Raw genomic sequence first — 23,240 nt, 5'->3', positions numbered from 1 at the left:
AATAGTTCAACTATAATAAGTTGGAAACTTCAATACTCCACTTTCAATAATGAATAGAACTAGACAAAAGATAAAAGAAAACCTGCACAATACTATAAACCTACTAAACCAAATAAACATAAATACTTCCACTCAATAACAACACAATATACATTCCTCTCAAGTGCACATGGAACATTCTCCAGGACAAACTAGATGTTAGGTCATAAAACAAATCTAAATAAATCTGAAGATTGTGAAATGATACAATGTTCTTTGACTACAAAAGAATAAAACTAGAAATAAGTAACAAAATGAAAATTCACAAATGTGGAAATTAACACACTCTTAAAAGTCAATAGATCAAAGGAGAAACTTCAAGTAAAAAAAGAAAATACTCTGAGATGAAAAATAAAAAGATGACAAAAGATACTAAAATGCAGCAAAAGCAGTGATCAGAAAGAAATCTGTAGCTGTAAATGTTTACATTAACAAAAGAAGGAAATTTAAATTTTAAGGTTAGGTTAACCTTAAGGAAATAGAAAAAGAGCAGACTAAACTTAAAGCTGGCAGAATGAAGGAAATGATAAAAATTTAAATGAATATAAACGAAATATAAAGTAGGAAAACAGAAGAGAGAATCACAAGAAAAGGAAGCTTACTTTTTGTCACTTCTAAAACACACACTGTACCAGAGGTTCCAGCTAGAGTAATTAGGCAAAAAAAGAATCCAAAATGTAAAGGAATGAAGTATAATCATCCCCTAATTGCTAATGAGTTTACTTACTAAATGCAAGAGCTAACACTATAGAACTCTTAGAAGGAAACATAGCAGTAAAATTTTCATGACCTTGGATTTGGCAATGGATTCTTAGATATGGCACCAATACATGGGGAACAAAATAAAAACTGGATGTCATCAAAATTTAAAACATTAGTGTATCAAAGGACATTATCAAAAAAGATAACCTATAAGATGGGAGAAAATATTTCCAAATTATTTATCTGACAAGGGTCTAGTACCTAGAACATATAAAGCACTTTCAAAACCAAACAAGAAAATGACAAACAACCCAATGTAGAAGTTTGCAAGACTTGAAAAGACATTTCTCCAAAGAAAATATACAAATAGCCAACAAGCATACAAAGGATACTCAACAAAATCAGTCATCAGGGAAGTACAAACCAAAACCGCAATGAGGTATCACTCCATACCCACTAACAATGGCTATAATTAAAAAACAAAAAATGGAAAACAATAAGTGTTGGTGAGGATGTGGAGAAATGGAAACTCTCATACATTGCTATGTAAAACAGTGCAGCTTTCTCCTCAAAAAGTTAAAACATACTCCTAGGCATATACCCTGAAGAATTCTTAACAGGTACTCAAAGAAATGCTTGTACATGAATGTTCACAGAAGCACTATTCATATCACAATAGCCTAAAAGTATAAATAACCCAAATATCCATCAATGGATGAATGGATAGACAACATGTGCTACGTCCATAAAATGGAGTATTATTCAGCTATAAAAAGGAATGAAGTGCTGATACAAGCTATAACGTGGAACAATCTCAAAAACATTACTCTTAATGAAACAGCCAGACATAAAAGTTCACATATTTTGACTTCAGTTATGTGAAATAACCAGAATAGGCAAATCTACAGACACAGAATACAGACTGGTAGTTGCTGGGGCTTTGGGAAGGGTGAATGAAGAATGAGTAACTCCTTAATAGGTATGGGATTTCCTTCTGGAGTAATGAAATATGTTGAAACTAAAAAGGTGAAGGTGAAAAGTTAATAAAGAAAATATTACATGCATCGTTTTCATTCCATCTTCAAAATAACTGGCGAGGACTTATTTTAAAGATAAGAGGAAAACAAGCTTAGTAACTTCCTTAAGGTCACACACTGAGCAAATCAGGGATATTAGTTTGTTCCATCTAATATATTACAGGATATACTTTTGAAATGCCTCCCCATTTGTTTTATGGTAAATGGTTTCTTCTGTGCATGCCTTGGGCATAGCAATCTCATGTTTCATGGTTGGGCATAGTGATTTCATGTTTAGACATTTTTCCTAGAAAATAAAAATGTAAGTATAGAAAGATGACAGGTTCAGAAAGAGGATTACTGAATAAATTATTATCGAGATGTCAGAATGATTGATAAATCATAAAAAATCCAAAGATAAGTATCTTATCGCAAAGAATGAAGTTGCTCATGTATTAAAAATATTACAAAATGTTTAATTTTTCCCTTTTTAAAAAATTATATTTAAATGTGTATTATAAATGTATAGGAAAAGAAAAACTTATTTCTTGATCATTAAATCTCACGTGATTTTTCAGTTTTATGCCTTAATGAAGATATCTGCATTTTTTGTCCTGCTATAATAAAATAGTTTCTTTCCTTAAAACAAACAAACAAACAAAAAAATCCTGGTTATCAAAAACCACCTGTAAGCAGTAACGTAAGTGGGATCTGGGCTAATCTTGAGTGACCTCAGACAAGTTACTTAATTTCTGTGGGCCTCGGTTCCCTCCTCTGTAAAATGGAGATGGTAACTGCATATACACTACATAGCTCTAAAAATTAAATGAATAAACAATACATTTCATAGCATACTTAAAGTTTACAATACAAGTAGTAAACATGTAGTAAAAGCTGATTGTTATATTATCAAAGTAATTACTTCACCTGAAAAAAAGAATAAAGGCCTAGTGTTTCTTTAGACTTGCACAACATTCATTTTCCTGCATACTAAATTTGGATGTCAACCACAAAAATGACAGTATCATGTATCAATTTAACTTAAAAACAAAGCATTTAAGATAGCTTTCACCTAAGAACAGCCTTTCTTTCCTTATTATAACCATACAGAATCTTGCATATTGTGTATCACTTTCATCACCCACTATTATCACAATGCAAAACCCGTGCTTTTATGATATTATGACTTAGTGATTCGGCATAATACAAATTACTCAAGTGATATAAAAATATCAATTTTGAAAACGCCTCTAGTCTCCCATCTTTCGCAATGATCATTCAGTCTTTGTACTGTAGGAAAAAATAAATGCTAATTCTAGTTTGGTAAATAAAGACAAAGAAATATTAATGTATGATACAAGGACAAATAGGGTTCTTTCAAAATATTTGGGTTCCTTTTTTAAACTTTTATTAAATAAGGATTTAATTATAAACACTGTTTTAGGAGCTAAGGGTCTCTATTCTCATGGAGATTATGGTCTAAATGCTGTGGTGCAAAAAAAAATTTTTTTTAAAGCATTAGCAAAGACCAGTGACCAGCTACTTCAAGAAGACAATGTTCTTCTTAACAGATAAAAACACGGACATTTCTCAAAGCTAGAAACCACAAAAGGTAATATTAACACATCAGAAAAACCTCAAGGAATTTCCACTGGATATAGGCATACTAAAACTATCTAAAGAAGTATTTTAAGGGCCAATTTATAATTCCTCTTTGCCAGAACAAGAATAAAATAGTTCACACTGTAATCATTAAATTCAGATGTCAATGATAACTTTTAGCACTTATCTGACACTGTTAAGGTTATTAAAAGTCCAGAATTTCAAAAGCAACATAAAAAGTCCTTTTGAAAATGACATCACTTGTCTCCTAATGCATCCTATGATGTATTAAAAAGGACACATCAGCCTTATGTAGAATTCTGGCCAAAAATGTTTAACTGGCATCTGACTAGGAAGGAATTCAACAATTAGAATTTAGGAACATTCTGGAAAAAAAAAAAAGCTTAAAATCTTCAAAAGATGTGTCATGAAAACACACAAAAGGCTAAGGAAACATTCTAAATTAAAGAAAACTAAAGAGACATAACGAGAAATCTAAGGCATAATCTTTGACTAGATCCTGAATTGAAAGAACAGAACAGGTAGCTAAAAGAGGACAGACATTACTGGGGCAATAAGGAAATTTGAATATACAGAGAATATTAGATAATTATTTTATCAAAGTCAAATTTCCTGAAGGTGGTATTTATATTGTGGTTATGTGGGAGAAATGTCCTTGTTCTTGGGAGATATTTGCTAAAAGATTTAGGAGTGAAGTATCATGTTGCTTATAACTTCCTCTCAAACAGTTGCCAAAAAAAAAAGAGAAGAAATAGTAAATAATTGGTGAATCTAGGTGAGAGCTACATGGATGCTTAATCACACTCTTCTTGCAACATTTCTGAAGGTTCAAAACTTTTCAAACTTTAATGAAATAAGAAATGACTATTTAATACAATAAATAAGAGTAAGAGAATTGTGGGATGATTACTTCAGATCTGTGGTCACATATTTGAAGTGAAACACATGGTTTTTGTTTTTCGACAACCATGATCCACTTTCTGGTCCAACCACAGAGTAGGAAGGGAGTTAGTTTAACCAAAGTTGAAGTTTTCCCAAGTGAATAACGGTGGGAGTTGAGGAGGTACACAAAGCAACGAACACAAAAAATAGATCTAGAAAGGAAAGGAAAAAACACATGATCATTTCAGCTCATCTCAGTTCATACAGAAAAATCGTTTAACAAAATCTCACACCCTTTCATGATAAAAAAAAAAAAAAAATACTCCACAAACTAAAAGGTGACTTTATTTGGAAACAGGATCATTGCAGACATAATTGGTTAAGATAAAATGAGGTCATACTAGAGTAGGGTGAATCCTTATCCCAATGACTGGTATCCTTATAAGACAGAGACACACAGGGAGAGCCCCAAAGACAGAGGCTAGAGTAACACGCTACAATACAAGGAACACTAAGGATTGGCATCCTTTCTATCAGAAGTCAAGAAGAGGCAAAGAAGGATTCTATCGAGTCTAAGAGGGACTGTGACCAGCAGATATCTTGATTTCAGACTTCTAACCTCTAGACTGTGAGCAAATAAATTTGTTTTAAGCTACCTAGTTAGTGGCACTTTGTTATGGCAGCCCCAGGAAAGTTAATACAGAAGAGAATTCAACATACTAAAGTGCATTTATGAAAAACTCACAGCTAACATTATAATGGTGAAAGAATTCTCTAAAATAAGCAATAAGTTAAGGATGATTGCTTTCATCATGACTATTCAATATGGCACAAGTTCAAGCCAGAGCAATTAGGCAACAAAAAGAAATAAAAGGTATCCAAATTTGAAAGGAAGAAACTACTGCTATTTATGGACATGACCTTATATAGAAAATCCCAAAGCGCGCACACACGCGCGCGCACACACACACACACAGAAAATAGAGCTAACAAAAAAATTTAAGCTAAGTTGCAGGATTAAAGATAACACAAAAATCAGTTGTATACACCAACAACAAACATTCCAAAAATAAAATTAAGGAAACAATTCTGTTTACAACAGCATCCAAAACAATGAAATACCTAGGAATTAACTTAACTAAGGAGGTGCAAGACTTGTACACTGAAAACTGTAAAACAATATTGAGAGAGATTAATGAATACCTAAATAAATGTAAAGACTTCTAGTATTCATGGACTGGAATACTTAATACTGTTAAGATGGCAATGTTACCAAAGTGATCTACAGATCAAAATGCAATCCCTATCAAAAGGAATAGAATGGCTAGAATTAAAGAACAAACACATACAGAATATAACCAGTGCTGGTAAGGAGGTGGACAAATTTTAACCTTTGCACATTGCTGATGGAAATGTAAAATGCTGTATCCACTGTAGAAAACAGTTTGACAGTTTCTCAAAAAGTTAAACATAGAATTACTATGTGACCCACCATTTCATTACCGGGTACGTATCCAAAAGAACTGGAAACAGGTACTCGAACAAATATTTGTACATGTTCATAGCAGCACTTATCGCAACAGCCAAAGAGAAACAAACCAAATGCTACCAAATGATGAACAAATAAACAAAATGTGGTGGATATCCATACAATGACGCATCCTAGAATATAGATGAAACTCAAAAACATTATGTGAAGTGACAGAAGCCAGACAAAAGGTCACATATATGATTCCATTTATATGAAACATCCAGAATAAGTAAATCCATAGAAACAGAAAGCAGGTTGGTAGTTGCCAGATGCTGGGGCATGAGGGTACTAGTGAAGGGAGTAATTGCTTAAACGGTACGAAATTTTCTTGGAGGTGATGAAAATCTTTGGAACTAGATGAGACGGTGGTAACACAACACTGTACACGTACTGCATGCCAGTTCATTGTCGTATAAAGTGGTTAATTTTATATTATATGAATTGTGCCTCAATGAAAATATTTTTAGAGTATAATCTTAAGTCACCTGACCTGTGTAAATTCAATGCTGATAACCATGCTTCCTTCTTATTAAAAAAAATTCTCTCCTTAGTGTTTTAGGACTCTACTCTTTTGTAGAGCATATTTGCGTTATGAACTTTTTTTCCTCACTGTTTGCCCTCAATTTCATCAACACATAGCTTACATTAATATCTATACAATGGCGATTACCCACATCTTAAGACCAAACCATTTTTAGCAGATCTGTAACCATAATATGTTCAACCAAGTCTTGGGCTTTTAAATGGATATCTCACAGGTACCTTAAGATTTAATGTGCACATAATATAAATACATTATCAAAATGTCTAATCTACTTTTCATACCATAATTTTTATTATCATTACTGATACACCACTTACTGTCACTCTAATACAGCAATCTGAAAGGCATTTTTGAGTCTTCCTTTAACCCCATATCTATTAGTATTATCACACCCTAATTCCTGAGAGGCCTAGTGTTCCCTTTCTTTTCAGTCTCCTCCACACTACCTCTTTCTATTTTACATTTATAGTAATATTTCAAGGGTCATTTCCCAACAGAAACTTAACATAACTTATTATATAGCACTTATTATAAAAACTTCTATTGGCACATCTGACTCCACCATGAAGGATTAACTGCTATAGAAACTGTCCTACTTTAGCAAACAACTAAAACCTGGAAAAATTATATGAAACAAGTTTCCATACATTGAAACACAGGTAGCTCAAAACTGTGACCTGTTAGGAAAAAGAAGCAAGTAAGTTAAATTGTCTGCCCAAAATTAGTGACTAGAGACAGTTTTTAGATAGTAGTACAGAGAGGTGGAATCCCATCAGAGCAGAATGGTCTACCAGAGTTCAGAAGATGGAGATAGGAGTTCAGAAAGAATAAGACTAGAATTTGTAGGGCAGAGTACCAAAAAAAAAAGGGAAAGATACATTAAGAGCCTCAGAGATATGCAAAAAACTTCCCAGAGTCTTTGGTTTAATACTGCACATGTATGAGAGGAAACTTCTTGAGGCCAGAGGCTGAGAATAGTTCAAGTTCTATTCTTTAAGATCTTTTAACAAGCAAGACTTTGGGTTAATTTAAGTTCTTATACCTTATTTTAGGTCTAAATAAAAACTAGATTAAAAACTGCTCTGGATCTCACAAAACAAATTTACAAGCAAGCCAAGAAGAGGACCAAACATATTCAGATGAATAAAGTCGGAGGATTCAATACTACTTGATTTTAAAACTTACTACAAAGCTATGGTAATGAAAACCGAGTGCTACTGGCATATATGGATAGGTATATGGATCAACAGAATAAAAGTTAAAGTCTAGAAACACTCACAATTATGGTAAATTGATTTTCAAAATACCAAGGCATTTCAATAAATGATACGTGGACAATGGATACCTACATGTAAAAGAACAAGTTGGAACCCTTCCTTGTACCATATACCAAAATTACCTCAAAATGGATCATAGACCTAAATGTAAAAGCTAACAGCATAAAACTCTTAAAAGAACATATAGAAATAAATGTTTGTGATCTTGGATAAGGCAAAATCTTCTTAAATATGATAATGTGCAGACAGTACCAAAATTTAAAAAAAAAAAATCTGAACATTGATATTTACAACTTTTGTGCTTCAAACGATACCATCAAGGAATTATGAAAGACAACCCACAGATGAGTTTTGCAAATCATATCTGAAAGCAACTAGTATCCAGAATATATAGAGCTCTTAAGCTCAACAATAAGACAACTCAATTTAAAAACAGGCAAAGGATCTGAAGAGATATTTCTCAAAAAAGATATACAAATAGTTAATAACCACTTGAAAATATACTCCACATCATGAGTCATCAGGGAAGTGCAAATCAAAATTATATGATATATCACTTCGCACCCGCTAGGATGGCTATAATCAAAAGAGAGGAGAGAGACTGTAAAAAAAATTGGTGCAGATGATAGAGGCTTTGCTTATCCCTGCTGCGACCAAATCAAAGTTGTGATAGAAACATGGAGCAAACAGCAAAGTCACCTAGGATCTAGATGAACAGAAGCACTACAACTAGGAAGAGAAATAATTAATCAACCTGCAGCGATAGAAAGTGAGAGGGGGTGAAGACATGAGGCTGCCCGGTCCCCAGCGGCTAAGTGGGACAGAGACTACAGTAGCAGCAGCTGCAGACACCTCTTAAATGGGCCGCGTCTGCAAGTGAACTTGCGCCGTGACAGAGCTGTTCAGTCTTGAGTACCAGCACTGGGTCAGCTTCACGGGGGCACCAGGGACTTACAAGGGGAACTGTCTGAGTGAGGGCCGGAGGCGAGGCTCTCTCCCAGGCAGAAGTGCCAGCGGTTTCCATTGTTCCTCTGTTGAGCCCAAAATATTCAACGTGATGAAAACCCAGGATCTACAACCAAGAATACTCTATCCAGCAAAGTTATCATTTAGAGCTTCCCAGACAAAAATAAGCTAAAGGAATTTATCAACGCCAAGCTGGTATTCTAGGAAATGTTGGAGAGACTTAAGAAAAAAAAAAAAAAAACTGTATCAAAAACAGGAATAAAGAATGGTAACAACTAAATTCCTATCAACAAGTACCTCAAATGGAAAAGAATTAAGTGCTCCAACCAAAAGAAAGAGTGGCTGAACAGATAAGAAAACAAGATCCCTACTTATGCTGCCTACAAGAGACTCCAGATTAAAAGACACATACTGACTAAAAGAAAGGAGATGAGAAAAGATATTGCTTTGATGGACCTAGAGGGTATTGCGCTGAATGAAACAAGTCAGATAAAGTCAAATATCACATGATTTCATGTACATGTGGAATCTAAAGAACAATAAACAACAACAAAAAATGGAAATAAACTCATAGATACAGAGAATATTTTGAGAGCTACTAAATGCAAGGGAGTTGGGAAAGAGGTGAAAAAGGGCAAAGGGATTAAGAAATACAAACGGACAGATACAAAACAGTCATGGAGATATAAAGTGCAGCATAAGGAAAACAGTTAATGTAATAAATATATACGGGGAAGAGGGGTACTAGATTTAGTGGAGGTGATCACTTTGAGTTATACAGACCTCTATCACTACGCTGTACAACTAAAACTAATATATTATTGTATACCAATTACAATTGAAAGCAATTCCACTTCAAGGTACATACTCAAGAGAAATGAAAAACATGTCCGCACAGAAACTGGTATAGGAATGTTCACAGCACCAATATTATCAACAGTCAAAAATTTGAAAAAATCCAAATGTTCATCAATGGAAAATTATTCAATAAAAATGGAATACTGATAGATGCTACAATATGAAAGAGCCTTGAAAATTTGTTAAATGAAAAAAGCCAGGCACAAAAGACCAGGACAGGTAAATCTATAGAGACATAAAGTTAAGGGGGTGAGTTAAAGGGGTGGGTAGCTATGAGAAACATGGAATGACTGCTTAATAGGATGGGGTTCCTTTTGGGGATGATGACAATGCTCTAAGATTGATTGTGCTGACTGCTACACAACTCTGTGAATATACTAAAACACCACTGGACCACACACTTTAAATAGATGAATTGTAGAGTATGTGAATTACATTTCAATAAAGCTATTATGTAAAGACTTATTATCTACAAAAATATCTTTTAAAAATGAGGATAATTACCTATTTAAAGCAAAAATTATGTCCTGTAATGTTTAAAAGATATTATAGAATTAAAATGTACAACAACAGAACAAGGGATAGGAGGGTTAAATATACTGTTACGAGGTTCTTAAACTACACATTATGGTGGTGTAATATTTTTTGAAGATGAACTGTGATTAAAGATGTATATTTCAAATTACAGAGCACCCTAAGAAACAGATAAAACTAATAACCTGATATTAAAAAGAGAATTAAAAATATTCAATTAATTCAATGGAAAAAAGGAAAAGAAGAAAAAAAGAATAAAGACCACATGGGGACAAAAAGAAAATAAAAACAAAGTGGGAGACTTAAAACGAATTATACTGATAAGTACATTAAAGCAATTGATCTAATAAACACTCCAATGAAAACAAGTGGATTGTCAGACCAAATGATATTTTTATCTACAAGAAACTACATTAAATATAAAGATACAGAAAGGATAAAAAAAAAGGATAGAAAAGATATACCACATAAACACTACTCAAAACAAAATATCACTGGCTATATTAATATTAGACAAAGTAGACTCCCAAACAAAGACTATTATAAACCATAAAGAGAATGGAGAATGCTTCATAATAATAGGTCAGTTCACAGAGAAGACATAATTGTAAATATATAAACAACTACCAGAATTTCAAAACACATGAAGCAAAATCCAACAGAACTGAAAGGAGAAACAGATATCTACATGTTCAACAGTACTCTTTAAAAAAACAAGCCAACAAGAAAATCAGTAAGGATATACAAGACTTGATCAATACTCTAAAAGAACTTGATCTGATATTTTTAGAACTCTTCACTCAACAGCTTAATAAACATTCTGTCCAAGGTCCCATGGAACATCCTTTAAAATAGATCATATTCTGGGCTATAAAACAAATCTAAATAAACTTACACTGAAATCAAACTATTTTCCAATTGCAATAGAAATTAAACTAGAAATGAATACAGAAAAGTAATCTGGAAAATGTTTAAAAATAAAACATAATAGCCAAAGAGTTGAATTTTAAAAATCAAAAGAGAAATTACAAACTATTCTGAATTGAATGGAAATGAAAGCAAAATATCAAAATCTGTGGCATGCAACAAAAAAAATGTGAAGAAAACATTAACAAATACAGCAGAAAAGTTGGTCAAATCATTAATCTAGGCTTTTAAAAAACTACAAAGAAACCAAATGAAAGCAGAAAGGAAATAAAAAGAATTCAATGAATTAAAAAATGAATGAGAGAAAAAACAAAACCAAAAGTTGGATCATTGAAAAGATAAATTAAACTGGTAAACCTCTAACAAGAAAGAAAAAAAGACACAAATTAGTAATACCAAAAACAAGACATCATTAGATATATTACATGCATTAAAATAATAAATTTTATAAACAACCTTATGCCAAATTGGATAAAACGGATAAACTCCTCAAAAAGAGGCAAAAAACAAACAAACAAAAAAAACAACAAAAAAAACGATGTTTACTCAAGAAGAAATCAAAAATCTGTACAACCCTCTATCTATTAAAGGAATTTAATCCATTGTTAAATCCTCCTACAAACAAAATTTCGGGTTCAAGTAGTTTCACTGAATTCCACTAAAATTTAAGAAAGAAATGTTATCGATTCTATCCAAACTTTTCCAGAAAATAGTCTATAATGCCAGCTTTACTGCGATACCAAAACCAGACAAAGACATAGCAAGAAAACTACAGACCAGTATCCCTCAGGATGCAGAAATCCTTAATAACATTTTAGTAAACTGAATCCAGGGATACATAAAAAAGACAAAACATTAAGATCAAGTGGTGTTTATCCCAGGGATTGCAAGGTTATCAACATTTGAAGATCAATTAACATGTCACCATATAAACAGACTTTATTTTTTTAATTAATTATTTTTTTTTATGGTTACATTGGTTAACAGAATCCAATAAGTTTCAGCTGTACACTTTAATAGTAAGGCACATATATATTTATACTGTGTGTTCACTTCCCATAGTTAGATTTCTTTCCGTCACATATTTGACTCCCTTTACTCCGTCTATCTCCCCCTGCTAAAAGAATTAGATCACCTCAATAGATGCACAAAAATCACCTGACAAAAATCAACATCCATTTTGGATAAAAATGCAACAAACTAGGAATAAAAGGGTACTACTCAACTTGATAAAGAGCATCTACAAAAAACCAACAGCTAACATTATACTTAATGATGAAACACTTAATGCTTTTTGGAGTAATGAAAATGTTCTGAATCATGACTGTAGTGGTATTTCCATGACTATAGAGTTATCAAAACTCATACTACTGAACAATTAAAACTGGTAAGTTTTACTGTATGTAAATTATACCAATAAAATTGATTTTTCAAGTCATAATATTTTCTTTGGGTTTCTTTAAAAAAAAAGTTTAGTTTTTTAAACAAGAGTGCTGATTATAACAATAAAAGTACTACTTGTCTATATCACTATGTCTAAGAACCTATAAACAATGAAGTACAACTTTTAATAGGTATCTAATATATATGTACATTACTACAAGTTGAGCCTAAAATAGAAGATGGCTGTGCTACAGTGCATATTGAGAATTTGATATTGAACTCTTGAGCAAGTGGGAATTTCTGCTAAAACTGATTAATATTAATCAATAATAAAATCAAACAACAACAAAAGAACTAGCTTGAATTTTATGTAAAACTATTCTTATGGTCTTACAGTACCTCAAGTATACTTCTAAGGAAGCACTTAAATATATAAATTATCTGTGAGTTGACTGAACTAATTCAAATTGTGCTAAAATTGGACTAGAATTCCTTTATATTTTTAGACTTGGAATTCATTCATTCTCCTCAAACTAAATCACTCAACTACCATCAAAATATTCAAGAAACATTTTTAATCATGAAAATAAATGTACAAAATGCTATCTATTACTTATTATTCCCTAATCACTAAAGTATTTTCTAACTTCCCAGTCATTCCCGTAAGTCCTAATTATATTACTAGAGGAAAATAAAAATTCTTTAAGCCCAAAGTGGGAAGCTAAAATTATAAGGACCTTTGCATTTCTACTGAATGCTAAAGAATATAGACAAGAAATATGCCTATTACACATTTTGTTGAAAGAAAAACAAAGGACTACAGGTATATCCAAATGTAGGCCCAAAAATTAACACTTATTAATGAGAGAAAGATGATATAGGCTATTTCAAGTAGAATACTAGTAGTTAACAGGTATGATTAAGTAGCATAATAAAGTTAGTCTACATTCCAGAATAAGGTAAGTCCAACATTTTCACACTTGGCTTAGCCATTTATTAAAGAGAAGTCCGATAAGAGCATTACTGGCCAACAACAAAACTTTCATGTATCTGGTGGTTACATCTAGAGTTAATACTCAAGATAATCAACTCTAATGAGAACTATATACCTTTTTCAAAACTTAGCTTTAATGAATCATGAACATTTGACCAACTGTTGGTGTAGCAAAAATGAAATTTTAAATCAAATCTCTTGGATTGATACTTCTATCCTACCTGTATCTTCAATGAATTCCACACACTTTTCAACAAATAGTGGTATGGGCTTCTCAGCTGTAACCAGATCTTGGAGGGGCATCCCAAAGTAATTACTTTCCCAGTTTCTACGTGTTGGCGGATTGAAGTTCTTAGTTTTCTTTTTCTGCTGTTAAAAAACATAGTCAAGTTAAAACTATTAAAATTTATTTCCTTTAGAATGTGAGTATTAAGAAATGTAAATACACATTTTGTATCAAAAGAAATATTTAAATGGTACATCCCACCATGCTCATCAATATGGGACTCATTAAATAAATTCTGCTAGAATCAACAACTTGTGAGTAATGGAACGAGACAAAGTAAACAGAGAAAAAATGGCTGACTTTAAAAAATGTTCTTTTTGGAAAATAATAGGAAACTGAATAGTTAGGGAGGTTAGAAAAGGTCGTTTTCAATGCAACACAAAGGAAAAACTAAGAGTAAACAATGCTCGATTAACTTTAGGTGCGATATGTTAAATTTTATTTGGTCTTTGGGGCAAGTCAAGTGAGTTTTTGTGCATAGCTATATTTGTAAGAACATAATATAGCTTTAACTACTGATTATACAATGAAGCTATAAACTTTTAATCCCATCATTTGTCCCTTCTCATTTTCCCATTTCCTTCCTATCTACTGACTCTATTTCTTAATTAAAGATAATTTTCTTAGGTCATAGACAAAACATTCTCACAATTGCAAATGAAAAATTATATAAGAATTATCAGAATTTAACTTCCATCTAGCACTGGGAGAAAATGGGTCCTAAACCAGAGAGTAAACATCTCAAAAACCTAAGGAAGTATTGTCTGGAAATCAACCATTGAGGACATCTGAGTCAGTCTTTCTGGAGTAGGACATAGTATACACATCTTCACGAATGATTCTATTGTGCACCCCCAGTTGAGAATCTCTAAAATATAGGAAAATAAGGAAGTTCAATTCAGAAATTTGACAATGTTAGAGCATTTTCATTGACAACTCTTATTCTGTTTTCAGCCTAATTTTATCTACAAATTTGTCTTTTCTCTGATATAAATAACAAACCTATTCATATTTGTCATAATCATTACTGACTTACAAACAGGAGGAAACACAGGCAGAGCTTTCAATGCCTAAAGCAATAATCTTCATCTTAACTTCCTATTCCTTCAGGAGGAGTCTCTCCTTTGGATGGATCCCCAATATATTCTTCCAAGTCTCTGAATATCCTGAATAATTAAGTCCTTTCTTCATTTCAATTTTAGGTTGCCCCACCTAAAAAACCTCCAGAGCTCATGAAATCCAACTTCTAAATCCTCATATACTTATTATTCCCTGGTGATAAAGATTACATACAGTCCAGAGGTCCTCAATCTTTTTGGTTGAGACGGGTGCTCCTACAACAATCTAATGCCTGATGATCTGAGGTGGAGTTGAGGTAGTGATGCTAGCACTGGGGAGCCGCTACAAATATAGATGAAGCTTTGCTCACTCGCTTCCTGCTGTACAGCCCAGTTCCCAACAGATCACAGACCAGTACTGGACCACGGACCAATACTGGTCCACAACCTGGGGGCTGGGGACCCCGACCTACAATATAACTAGATGTCTGGAATGTTGCCAACGAAGCACTGGAGTGTCTGATCTGGCTCAAGAACCACCCCATCAAATCAAGTAGTGTGGATCCTTAACTACTTAAATGATCCTTTCACTACCACCACCACCACCAAAACAGAACAATGTGTAAGAAAATGAAAATTAAGAGAATTTTAAAGCTGAGGGAGTGATACACTGGCTGAGTCCTCTTTCTCAGGAGCACTAAGGTACATTCTAGCCTGCAAACTGCTAGCTGCACCATTTGATTACGAAAGTAAAAACTGAAACAAAGATGTATGTTTTTTTTGAGAGCGATAATACAATGGTGAAGATTACTTAGGCAGAGTAATGAAAACAGCAATGTCTAGCCTATGACAGGAGCAACAGGAATGAAGAGATAAAAAGATTTTAACAGTCTACAATGTCACCTAAAGAATACAAAGTTTTAAGTAAGCTAGCTAGTCCTAACTGTTCCCATCAACTCTTTAGAGATATTCTTTTCAATACTGCCCTTTAGGAACCAATCTAAACTGTCAGATGACTCTGAAGTCATTCTACCCTTACCACAGTTGGGGTAACAAGGGAGAGGAAAGTATAAACTTTATCTAAGAAGCCCTTGATACTTTACTAAAATTGGAGAGACAGGGAAGCAAAATAATGAAGACTCTCTAACATACTCTCTCTCAGGGAATATCCCCCAAGGTCCATAAAGTTACAAGAGCAAGTTATTTAATTCTGTAATTACACCAAGATTCAGAGCTAGCAATCCAAGGTAATGAAAAGCTAAGTGGCTTAGAGCATGGAAATTCTGGCAAACTTTAAAGGGGTAATTTATTAACAGAACTGCCCTGATAGTCAAGTTATCATGGGGCGGGGTGGGGGGTGGGGGGTGGGCGTGGAACGAGACATAAAAAGCTTATGTGACTTTAGTACTTTCTCTACAAATTGACACTAAAAATTCTATGCAGAAAAAGTTTGGATTAGACATTCTTGGATGAGATTTTATGATGGAAAAAATGTATTTGATTCCTTTTTTCTATAAGTGATAGTTCTTAAGCAACAAAATCATTTCAGAGAGTTCTTTTAAAACGTGAATTCTGAATAACTCTACATAATTATGACATACACTCTCCTGGGTTAAGAGTTGCTGATCTTTAGCTATAAATTTATACCAATTCAAAATGATTTATATGATTTAATATCTATTTCATAAATTAAACCATCTGAAGCTAGATTATTACAACTGCTATAAAAATGCCATCAAGATTCTCTGAAATGCAAGAAGGATGAGGAGTATGGTTATTTGGTCATTTATATCTATAGCTTATGATCAACCATTAGTTAGAAATGAAGCCCCCAATTAAATAATTGTGCCAGTGTCGGAAAACAAGATCTAGTTTATGATAATCCAATTTTTGATTTATTACCACATTCATACATCTCTTAATTTCCACTTAAATGCAAATGCCATGGTCTTTCTTTCTGGCCAATTAAGCTAATCTCATGTCTGCAAAAGTATATCCACAGTAAAATAAGCATTCCACTCACAAATAATATAAACAATATTATCAATTAGATGTCCAGGAGATATTAAAAACAATCACTAGTATAAGTAAATAGGACCAGGAAAAGGTAAATAAATATCTCTTTCCAGAAATTGCTCTCTCACTTCAGTAATATCAGCAACACAACCAGGGCATCTAAGCACTACCCTCAAATACTATAATGAATAACACTGACAAAACACAATACTCAACTGCTTCATTTGTAATCAACAAATTGAAGAAATCTTAAGTAGCAAAAAGCAACTGACAAAGCTTTCAAAGAACCAATCCGGGAAACAAGAAAATATGGACTTCTCTATTCTCTGAAATTTGAGATTCTTGAAATAAAAGATTAAAGAAGAAATGAGAAACAGAAGGTGAAATGTAAAGAAAATGAAGAAAAAAATCCATTAAAGAAATGAAAATCTCTTTCGTAAAAGACTCATAAATATGATTAAAAAGATCAAAATAAAGTGGCAAAGATCATCAGAGTTCACCTTTCCATTGTACCATTCCTATGACACAATGCCAAAAAAATACTTCTGCTCCCATTTAAAAAGGCTCAATTTTTCTCTCCGTTTTAGCTACTTGCCCTATACTACTCCTTTTTGCTGACAAAACTCTGCAGAAGTCATCTATACTAGAGGTCTCTAATTCTTCTCCATTCATTCTCTCTTGAATGCACTCAAACTAGTCTATCGCCCTCATCCTCCACTAAATATGTTCTAATTAAGGTCACCAATGATTGTTGCAATAATTAGCTATCGGCACTTATCTTACCTGACCTTTCAGCAGTCACTCTACTGGACTTTCAGACCACCTCTATTATGTCACTTGCTCTCTCCTTATTAGTCTTCTTTGCTGACCCTTCTTCACCAACTTTGTAATGTGAATACTCCAGGCCTCAGTCCTTGATTGTCTTTTTTTCTAAACATTTACATTCAACATCTTAGTAATGTTATCCATTTGCTGGTAACCCAAGTTAATACTTCCTGCTCAGCTTTTTCTCCTGAACTCTAGACTTCCCAACTGTTAAGCAAATGTATTATTAGATATAGAATCTAACTACTACTTAACCAATTTCACTACTAACTCCCTGGTCCACAAAGCTATCATCATTTCACACATCTAGATCCTCAATCCACGCTCCCTGCTTCTACCACCATCTCCTACAGACCATTCTCAATAAAGCAAAATTCTGGCTTCACAAGTAATGGCCTGCAAGGCCATACACAATCTGCATGCGTTGAACTCTGCTTTTATAAATTCTGACTCCATTTTCCTCTACTTTCCTCATTTACTCCCTTGTTGCTGCCATATGGCTTATTTGCTTCTTTAACATGCCAGACATGCTCCTGACTTAGGACCTTGGCAATGGCTGTTCCATTTGCCTTCTCAATGAGGTCTAAAGTGACCATCTTATTAAAAACTACACTCTTACTGCCTGTCTTCCTTTAGCTCCTGTCCAGTACTCCCAATCCCTCTTACTACCCTTTCACTACCCACAACTCTATATAATTTACTCATGTATTATTATTTTTGTGCCTCCCTGATACAATTTAAGCTCTACACAAGGGCAGGGATTTTTATCTGCTCTGTTTGTCAACCAACTCCAGAGATCTGGAATACTGCCTGTGAAAAATAAATAAGTACAAACATATTCAAGATCTCTTCTGAAATAATAAAAATTTGCAGACTAATCTCACCATGTACTAGGAAAGATAAACAACAAATAGGGGTGAACCATCAAGTTACAGACATACCATACTGAACTCAGTAAGCTTCAAACAAACTTAAATGCATCCAGGCAGAAGAAACCAATCACCAACACTGGAGGAAAAATACCAAGCTAGCCTCAAAGCTTTCAGGAAAACTGGAAAGACAGAAGACTCGTCTATAGGAATGTTCATGGGAAAAGGATGTGTCAAGAATCGTTTACTTAGCCAATATATCACACAGCTGTGTATAACAAGCACCTACAGATTTCTTTTAAAGTTCTCGAATATGTAATAATTAATAATTAAAATACAGCACTCCCAAACTGAAAAATCTTTAACACATGATAAAACATTGTCAATAATAAAGAACTAATATTTGGAGAATCTGTGCTTTGAAAAACATTAAGAATGAACATTGTATACAGTTAAACATAAAACTAATTCTCAGTTTCATAAGTTTCAATGATATGGCAGTTAAACAGAATGTAATCTACAATTTTGTGGATAAAGCTACAAAATGTAAAAATAATTTGATAACTGACCAGAACCAAAAGCCTCAACCTACCCTAAAGTGTGGGAAGGGGTATATAAGAGATGATGTAATTGTGCTAATGCATGACATGGTAACATGATGTACTATTGGGGGAGGGTTAGAATGATAAACTAAAAGAGGGGTTCAAATTTAAAAATAAAAGCAGCACACAAATAGTCCCTTTTTCTATTATTTTTGTTTATTTTTGCTACTGATGAAGACTAGAGAAAACTAGAAAAAAGCCAACTAAAACTTATAAAATTAAATAGAAATGGAAAAATATCAGCTAAAAGATTCTCAGACTTGGTATAAACCTAAATCTGACTAACCACATGTCTTACACAAAGAGACTCTTAAGAGTCAAAAATAAAAGAAGGGCATTTTTTAAAGAAATAGAACAAAAAAACCCATCACATTTGTATGGAACTACAAAAGACCCCAGATAGCCAAAACAATCCTGAGAAAAAAAGAACAAAGCTGCAACTATCACATTCCCTAACTTCAAGTTATACTCTGAAGCAACAATAATCAAAACAGCATGATGTTGGCAGAAAAATACACACAGAACAATGGAACGTAATTGAGAGCCCAGAAATAAACCCACATACACATAGGCAAATAATTTTTGATAAAGGAGCCAAAAAACATACAATGGAGAAAATAGGCCTCTTCAATAAATAGTGCTAGGGAAATTGGAAAACCACATGCAAAAGAATTAAACTAGACTGCTATTTGTCACCATATACAAAAAAAAAAAAAAAAAAGTAGGCCTCTTCAATAAATAGTGCTAGGGAAATTGGAAAACCACATGGAAAAGAATTAAACTAGACTGCTATTTGTCACGATATACAAAAATTAACTCAAAATGGATCAAAGACCTAAATATAAGACCTGGAACAATATACAAAAGAAAACATAGATAATAAACTTATGGACCCCAGTCTAAGAATTTTATAAATTTGACCTCAAAAGCAAGAGAAGTAAAAGCAAAAATAAATGAATGGGACTATATCAAACTAAAAAGCTTCTACAGAAAAGAAACCATCAACGAAATAAAAAGGCAACCAACTAAATGGGAAAAGATATGTGCAAACCACACCTCCGATATAGGGTTAATATCCAAAATATAAACAGAACTCACATAACTCAACAGTAACAAAAATAATGTTTTTAATTGAAAACTGAGCAGAGGACCTGAACTGACAATTCTCCAAAGACGACATACGAATGGCCAACAGATATATGAAAAGATGCTCAACTTCACTAGCTGTTAGGGAAATGCAAATCAAAACCGCAATATGCTACCACTCACACACCTGTTAGAATGGCTATTATCAACAACACAAGTAATAACAAATGTTGAGAGAGGTTGTGGAGTAAAGAGAACCCTCATATACTGCTGATGGGAATATAAATTGGTACAGCCACTATAAAAACAGTATGGAGGTTCCTTGAAAAACTAAGAATATAGTTACCATATGACCCAGTTATATAGTTACCATATAACTTCTTCTGGGTTATCTACCGGAAAATTCCGAAAACATTTTTTTGTAAGGATACCCCTTTGTTCACTGCAGCATTATTCATGGTAGCCAAAACATGGAAACAACTAAAGTATCCTATGATAGATGACTAAATAAAGAAGATGTGGTACATATATACAATGAACTAATACTCAGCCATAAAAAAAGGAAATACTGTCATTTGTGACATGTATGGATCTTAATATCATGTTAAGCAAAATAAGTTGGATGTGTGGGCTATAAAACTGAAAGCAACAAATGAACAAATAAGACAGACAAAACTTCATAGACACAGACAAATGTATGGTGGTTACCGGAGGGAAAGGGAGATGGGGGAGAGGCAGACAAAGGTGAAGAGGATCAACTATATGGTAACAGAAGAAAATTTGATTTTAGGTGGTGAACATATAATGAAATACACAGATGAAGTATTATAGAACTGTACACTTGAAACCTATAATTAACCAATGTCAGCAAAATAAATTTAATAAAGATTTTCTAAAGGATGGGAAAAGTCATGATTTCTTGTTTTTAAAAGAGCAATATTAATACTGGAGTTGTATTCAAGGCAAAAAGCTTTTCAACTATAAAGTTACCCCTATTCCCCATCCCTTTTCCCCTACATATTCAATTTGTCCCTCTCCTGGGTCATTCTTATGAATGTATAAGTACTCTCTAATAGCTCTCATTTTAAAAAACACAAAAACCTTCCTTTGATCCCATACTGACCTCTAGTTACCGTCCCAATTCTTGCTCCCTTTCACAAACTTGAAAATGTCATCTACATCTACTATCCTTACTTTTCATTCCATTCATTCTTCAACCTATTTCCATCTGGCTTTCTCTTCCATTCTACTAAATTGCTTGTCAAGATCAAATATTTCTGCACTATCAAATCAAAAAGTAACTTATCTTTCTTGAGCTCTCAGCAACATTTTTTCTTGACTACTTCCTCTCAGTTTCCATAGCACTCACTACTCTTCTAGTTTTTCCTCTTTACTCATCAAGAATTCCTTTTCCAGTTTCATGTGCCTACAACTTTCCCATCTACTCACAAACAGTTGAGTCCTCCCTTCTTCTCTAGCTGTACTCTCCCCTTAGATGAATTTATCTAATCTCATAGCTTTAAATCCTTTCACATTCTGATAACTAAGATATATACCAGATTATATATCTAACTTTTATATTTCCACTGGGATGTCAATCTAGATATTTTAAACACAACATAAAAAGCACAAACAGATGTCTTGATTCCATCTGGCCTGAAACTCTTCACCTTCAGTCACCACTATCTTAGTAAACTTACCCAGTTGCTTAAATCATAAGTCTAGGAGCCAACCTTGATTTTCCTTTTTCCTTTACTCTCCACAGTGAATGTATAAGAAGCCCTGTTGGCATGACTTCCCAAGTACTATCTAGAATACATTCATTTTTTCTCCCCATTTTTGGTACCTGTACCTGGCACAATGTCTAGCATGTGGTAGAGGCTCAGAAAACACAGACAGTAACAAACATAATTACAAACAGGAACCAAAGAAAGCATTTACCATATAATATTACTGTTAACAAATATACAAAGTATTGGTGGTTTATTTAGTTTATGCAGTTTCATTATACCTACTATTTCATTCCAATGAAAGTCACCCTGTAGGTGTACCTAAGCTTAAGCATCCAAACATAATAAAATTAGGATCCATACAAAATAATAATTACAAGAATTAAATGGCCAATTCTATGTAAATTCATTTGGATATAAAGTGATATACTTTTGACAGTATGTAAGAAATAAGCACTTAATACGTGCATAGCATCAAGCTAGGTACTGTGCAGGATACAAAATCAGCGGAAGTTAAATGCCCTCAAGAAACAGATAATCTATTATGAAGAAAAAACATCTCATTACCGTTTAATTAATCGTTCACATAAAATAGTATATGATTAAGTGTCAAAATAATTGGATTTAAGGCCTAAACTCAAACTTCAAAAGTTATAAAGGAAGAAATGAAGTTATAAAGGGAGAGATGAACTTATAAAGGAAGAGATGAAGTCAGGAACATTTCAGGAATTTAGAATCTAATCTGTAAATCATTTACTCATCTAAACATTTGGGTGTCTACTATATGTCAGCATAAGTACTCAAATAATACTAGAAACTGCCATTTATTTACTGCTTTACTAGATATTAGGCACTTGGTAATATTATTTGCATAATCTAATCATCATGACAGTTTTGAGATAGCTACCATTTTGCATGTCTTTCAACACACCTGGAAAAAGTATGTATAGGAATGAATAATGAGGGCAGAAAGGTAGGCAAGGGCCACATTGCAAATGGCTTTAGATGCCTAAGAAATCTGAACTTTATACAAATACTATAAATATATTTTGTAGAGAGAGATTAGGCACTTCTATTAGTAACAGCCCCCAGGAAGCAACATAAAAGAACGGTTTGAAGCAAGGGTGAACAGAAGACACAGAAACTTAAGTTTCTGCACTATCAATTCCAATGGGAATTTAAAATAGCACACTCACACTGGAAAACAGTTTGGCAGTTTCTTATAAAACTAAATATGAAATTACCAACCCAGCAATTGCACTCTTGGGCATTTATGAAAGCTTGTTTATATAAAAATCTACACTCAATTTTTCATAGCAATTTTATTCATAATAGTCCCAAACTAGAAACAACAGATTTCCTTCAACAGGTTAAAAAAACTATGCTATCCCTATACATGGAATATTATTCGGCAATAAAAAGGGAAAAACTATTGATTTATATGACTTGACTGAATCTTGAGGGAATTATACTGAATAAACAAAATCAATTC

General features: G+C 33.2%; 1 protein-coding gene across 1 annotated transcript in view; it reads right to left on the bottom strand.

Annotated features, from left to right (window-relative positions):
- Positions 1-23,240, bottom strand: part of ARHGAP5 (Rho GTPase activating protein 5) — a 61,398-nt gene that overhangs the window by 17,175 nt on the left and 20,983 nt on the right. The window contains exon 4 of the mRNA XM_015585518.2: positions 13,498-13,645. Within this exon, the coding sequence (XP_015441004.1) occupies positions 13,498-13,645 (148 nt within the window). The remainder of the gene's footprint in view (positions 1-13,497; positions 13,646-23,240) is intronic.

The sequence above is a fragment of the Pteropus alecto genome, unplaced genomic scaffold (genome assembly GCF_000325575.1).
Source record: "Pteropus alecto unplaced genomic scaffold, ASM32557v1 scaffold171, whole genome shotgun sequence".
Lineage (NCBI taxonomy): Eukaryota > Metazoa > Chordata > Mammalia > Chiroptera > Pteropodidae > Pteropus > Pteropus alecto.
Note: the sequence above shows the minus strand (reverse complement) of the source record. Positions and strands in the feature narration are given on the sequence as shown.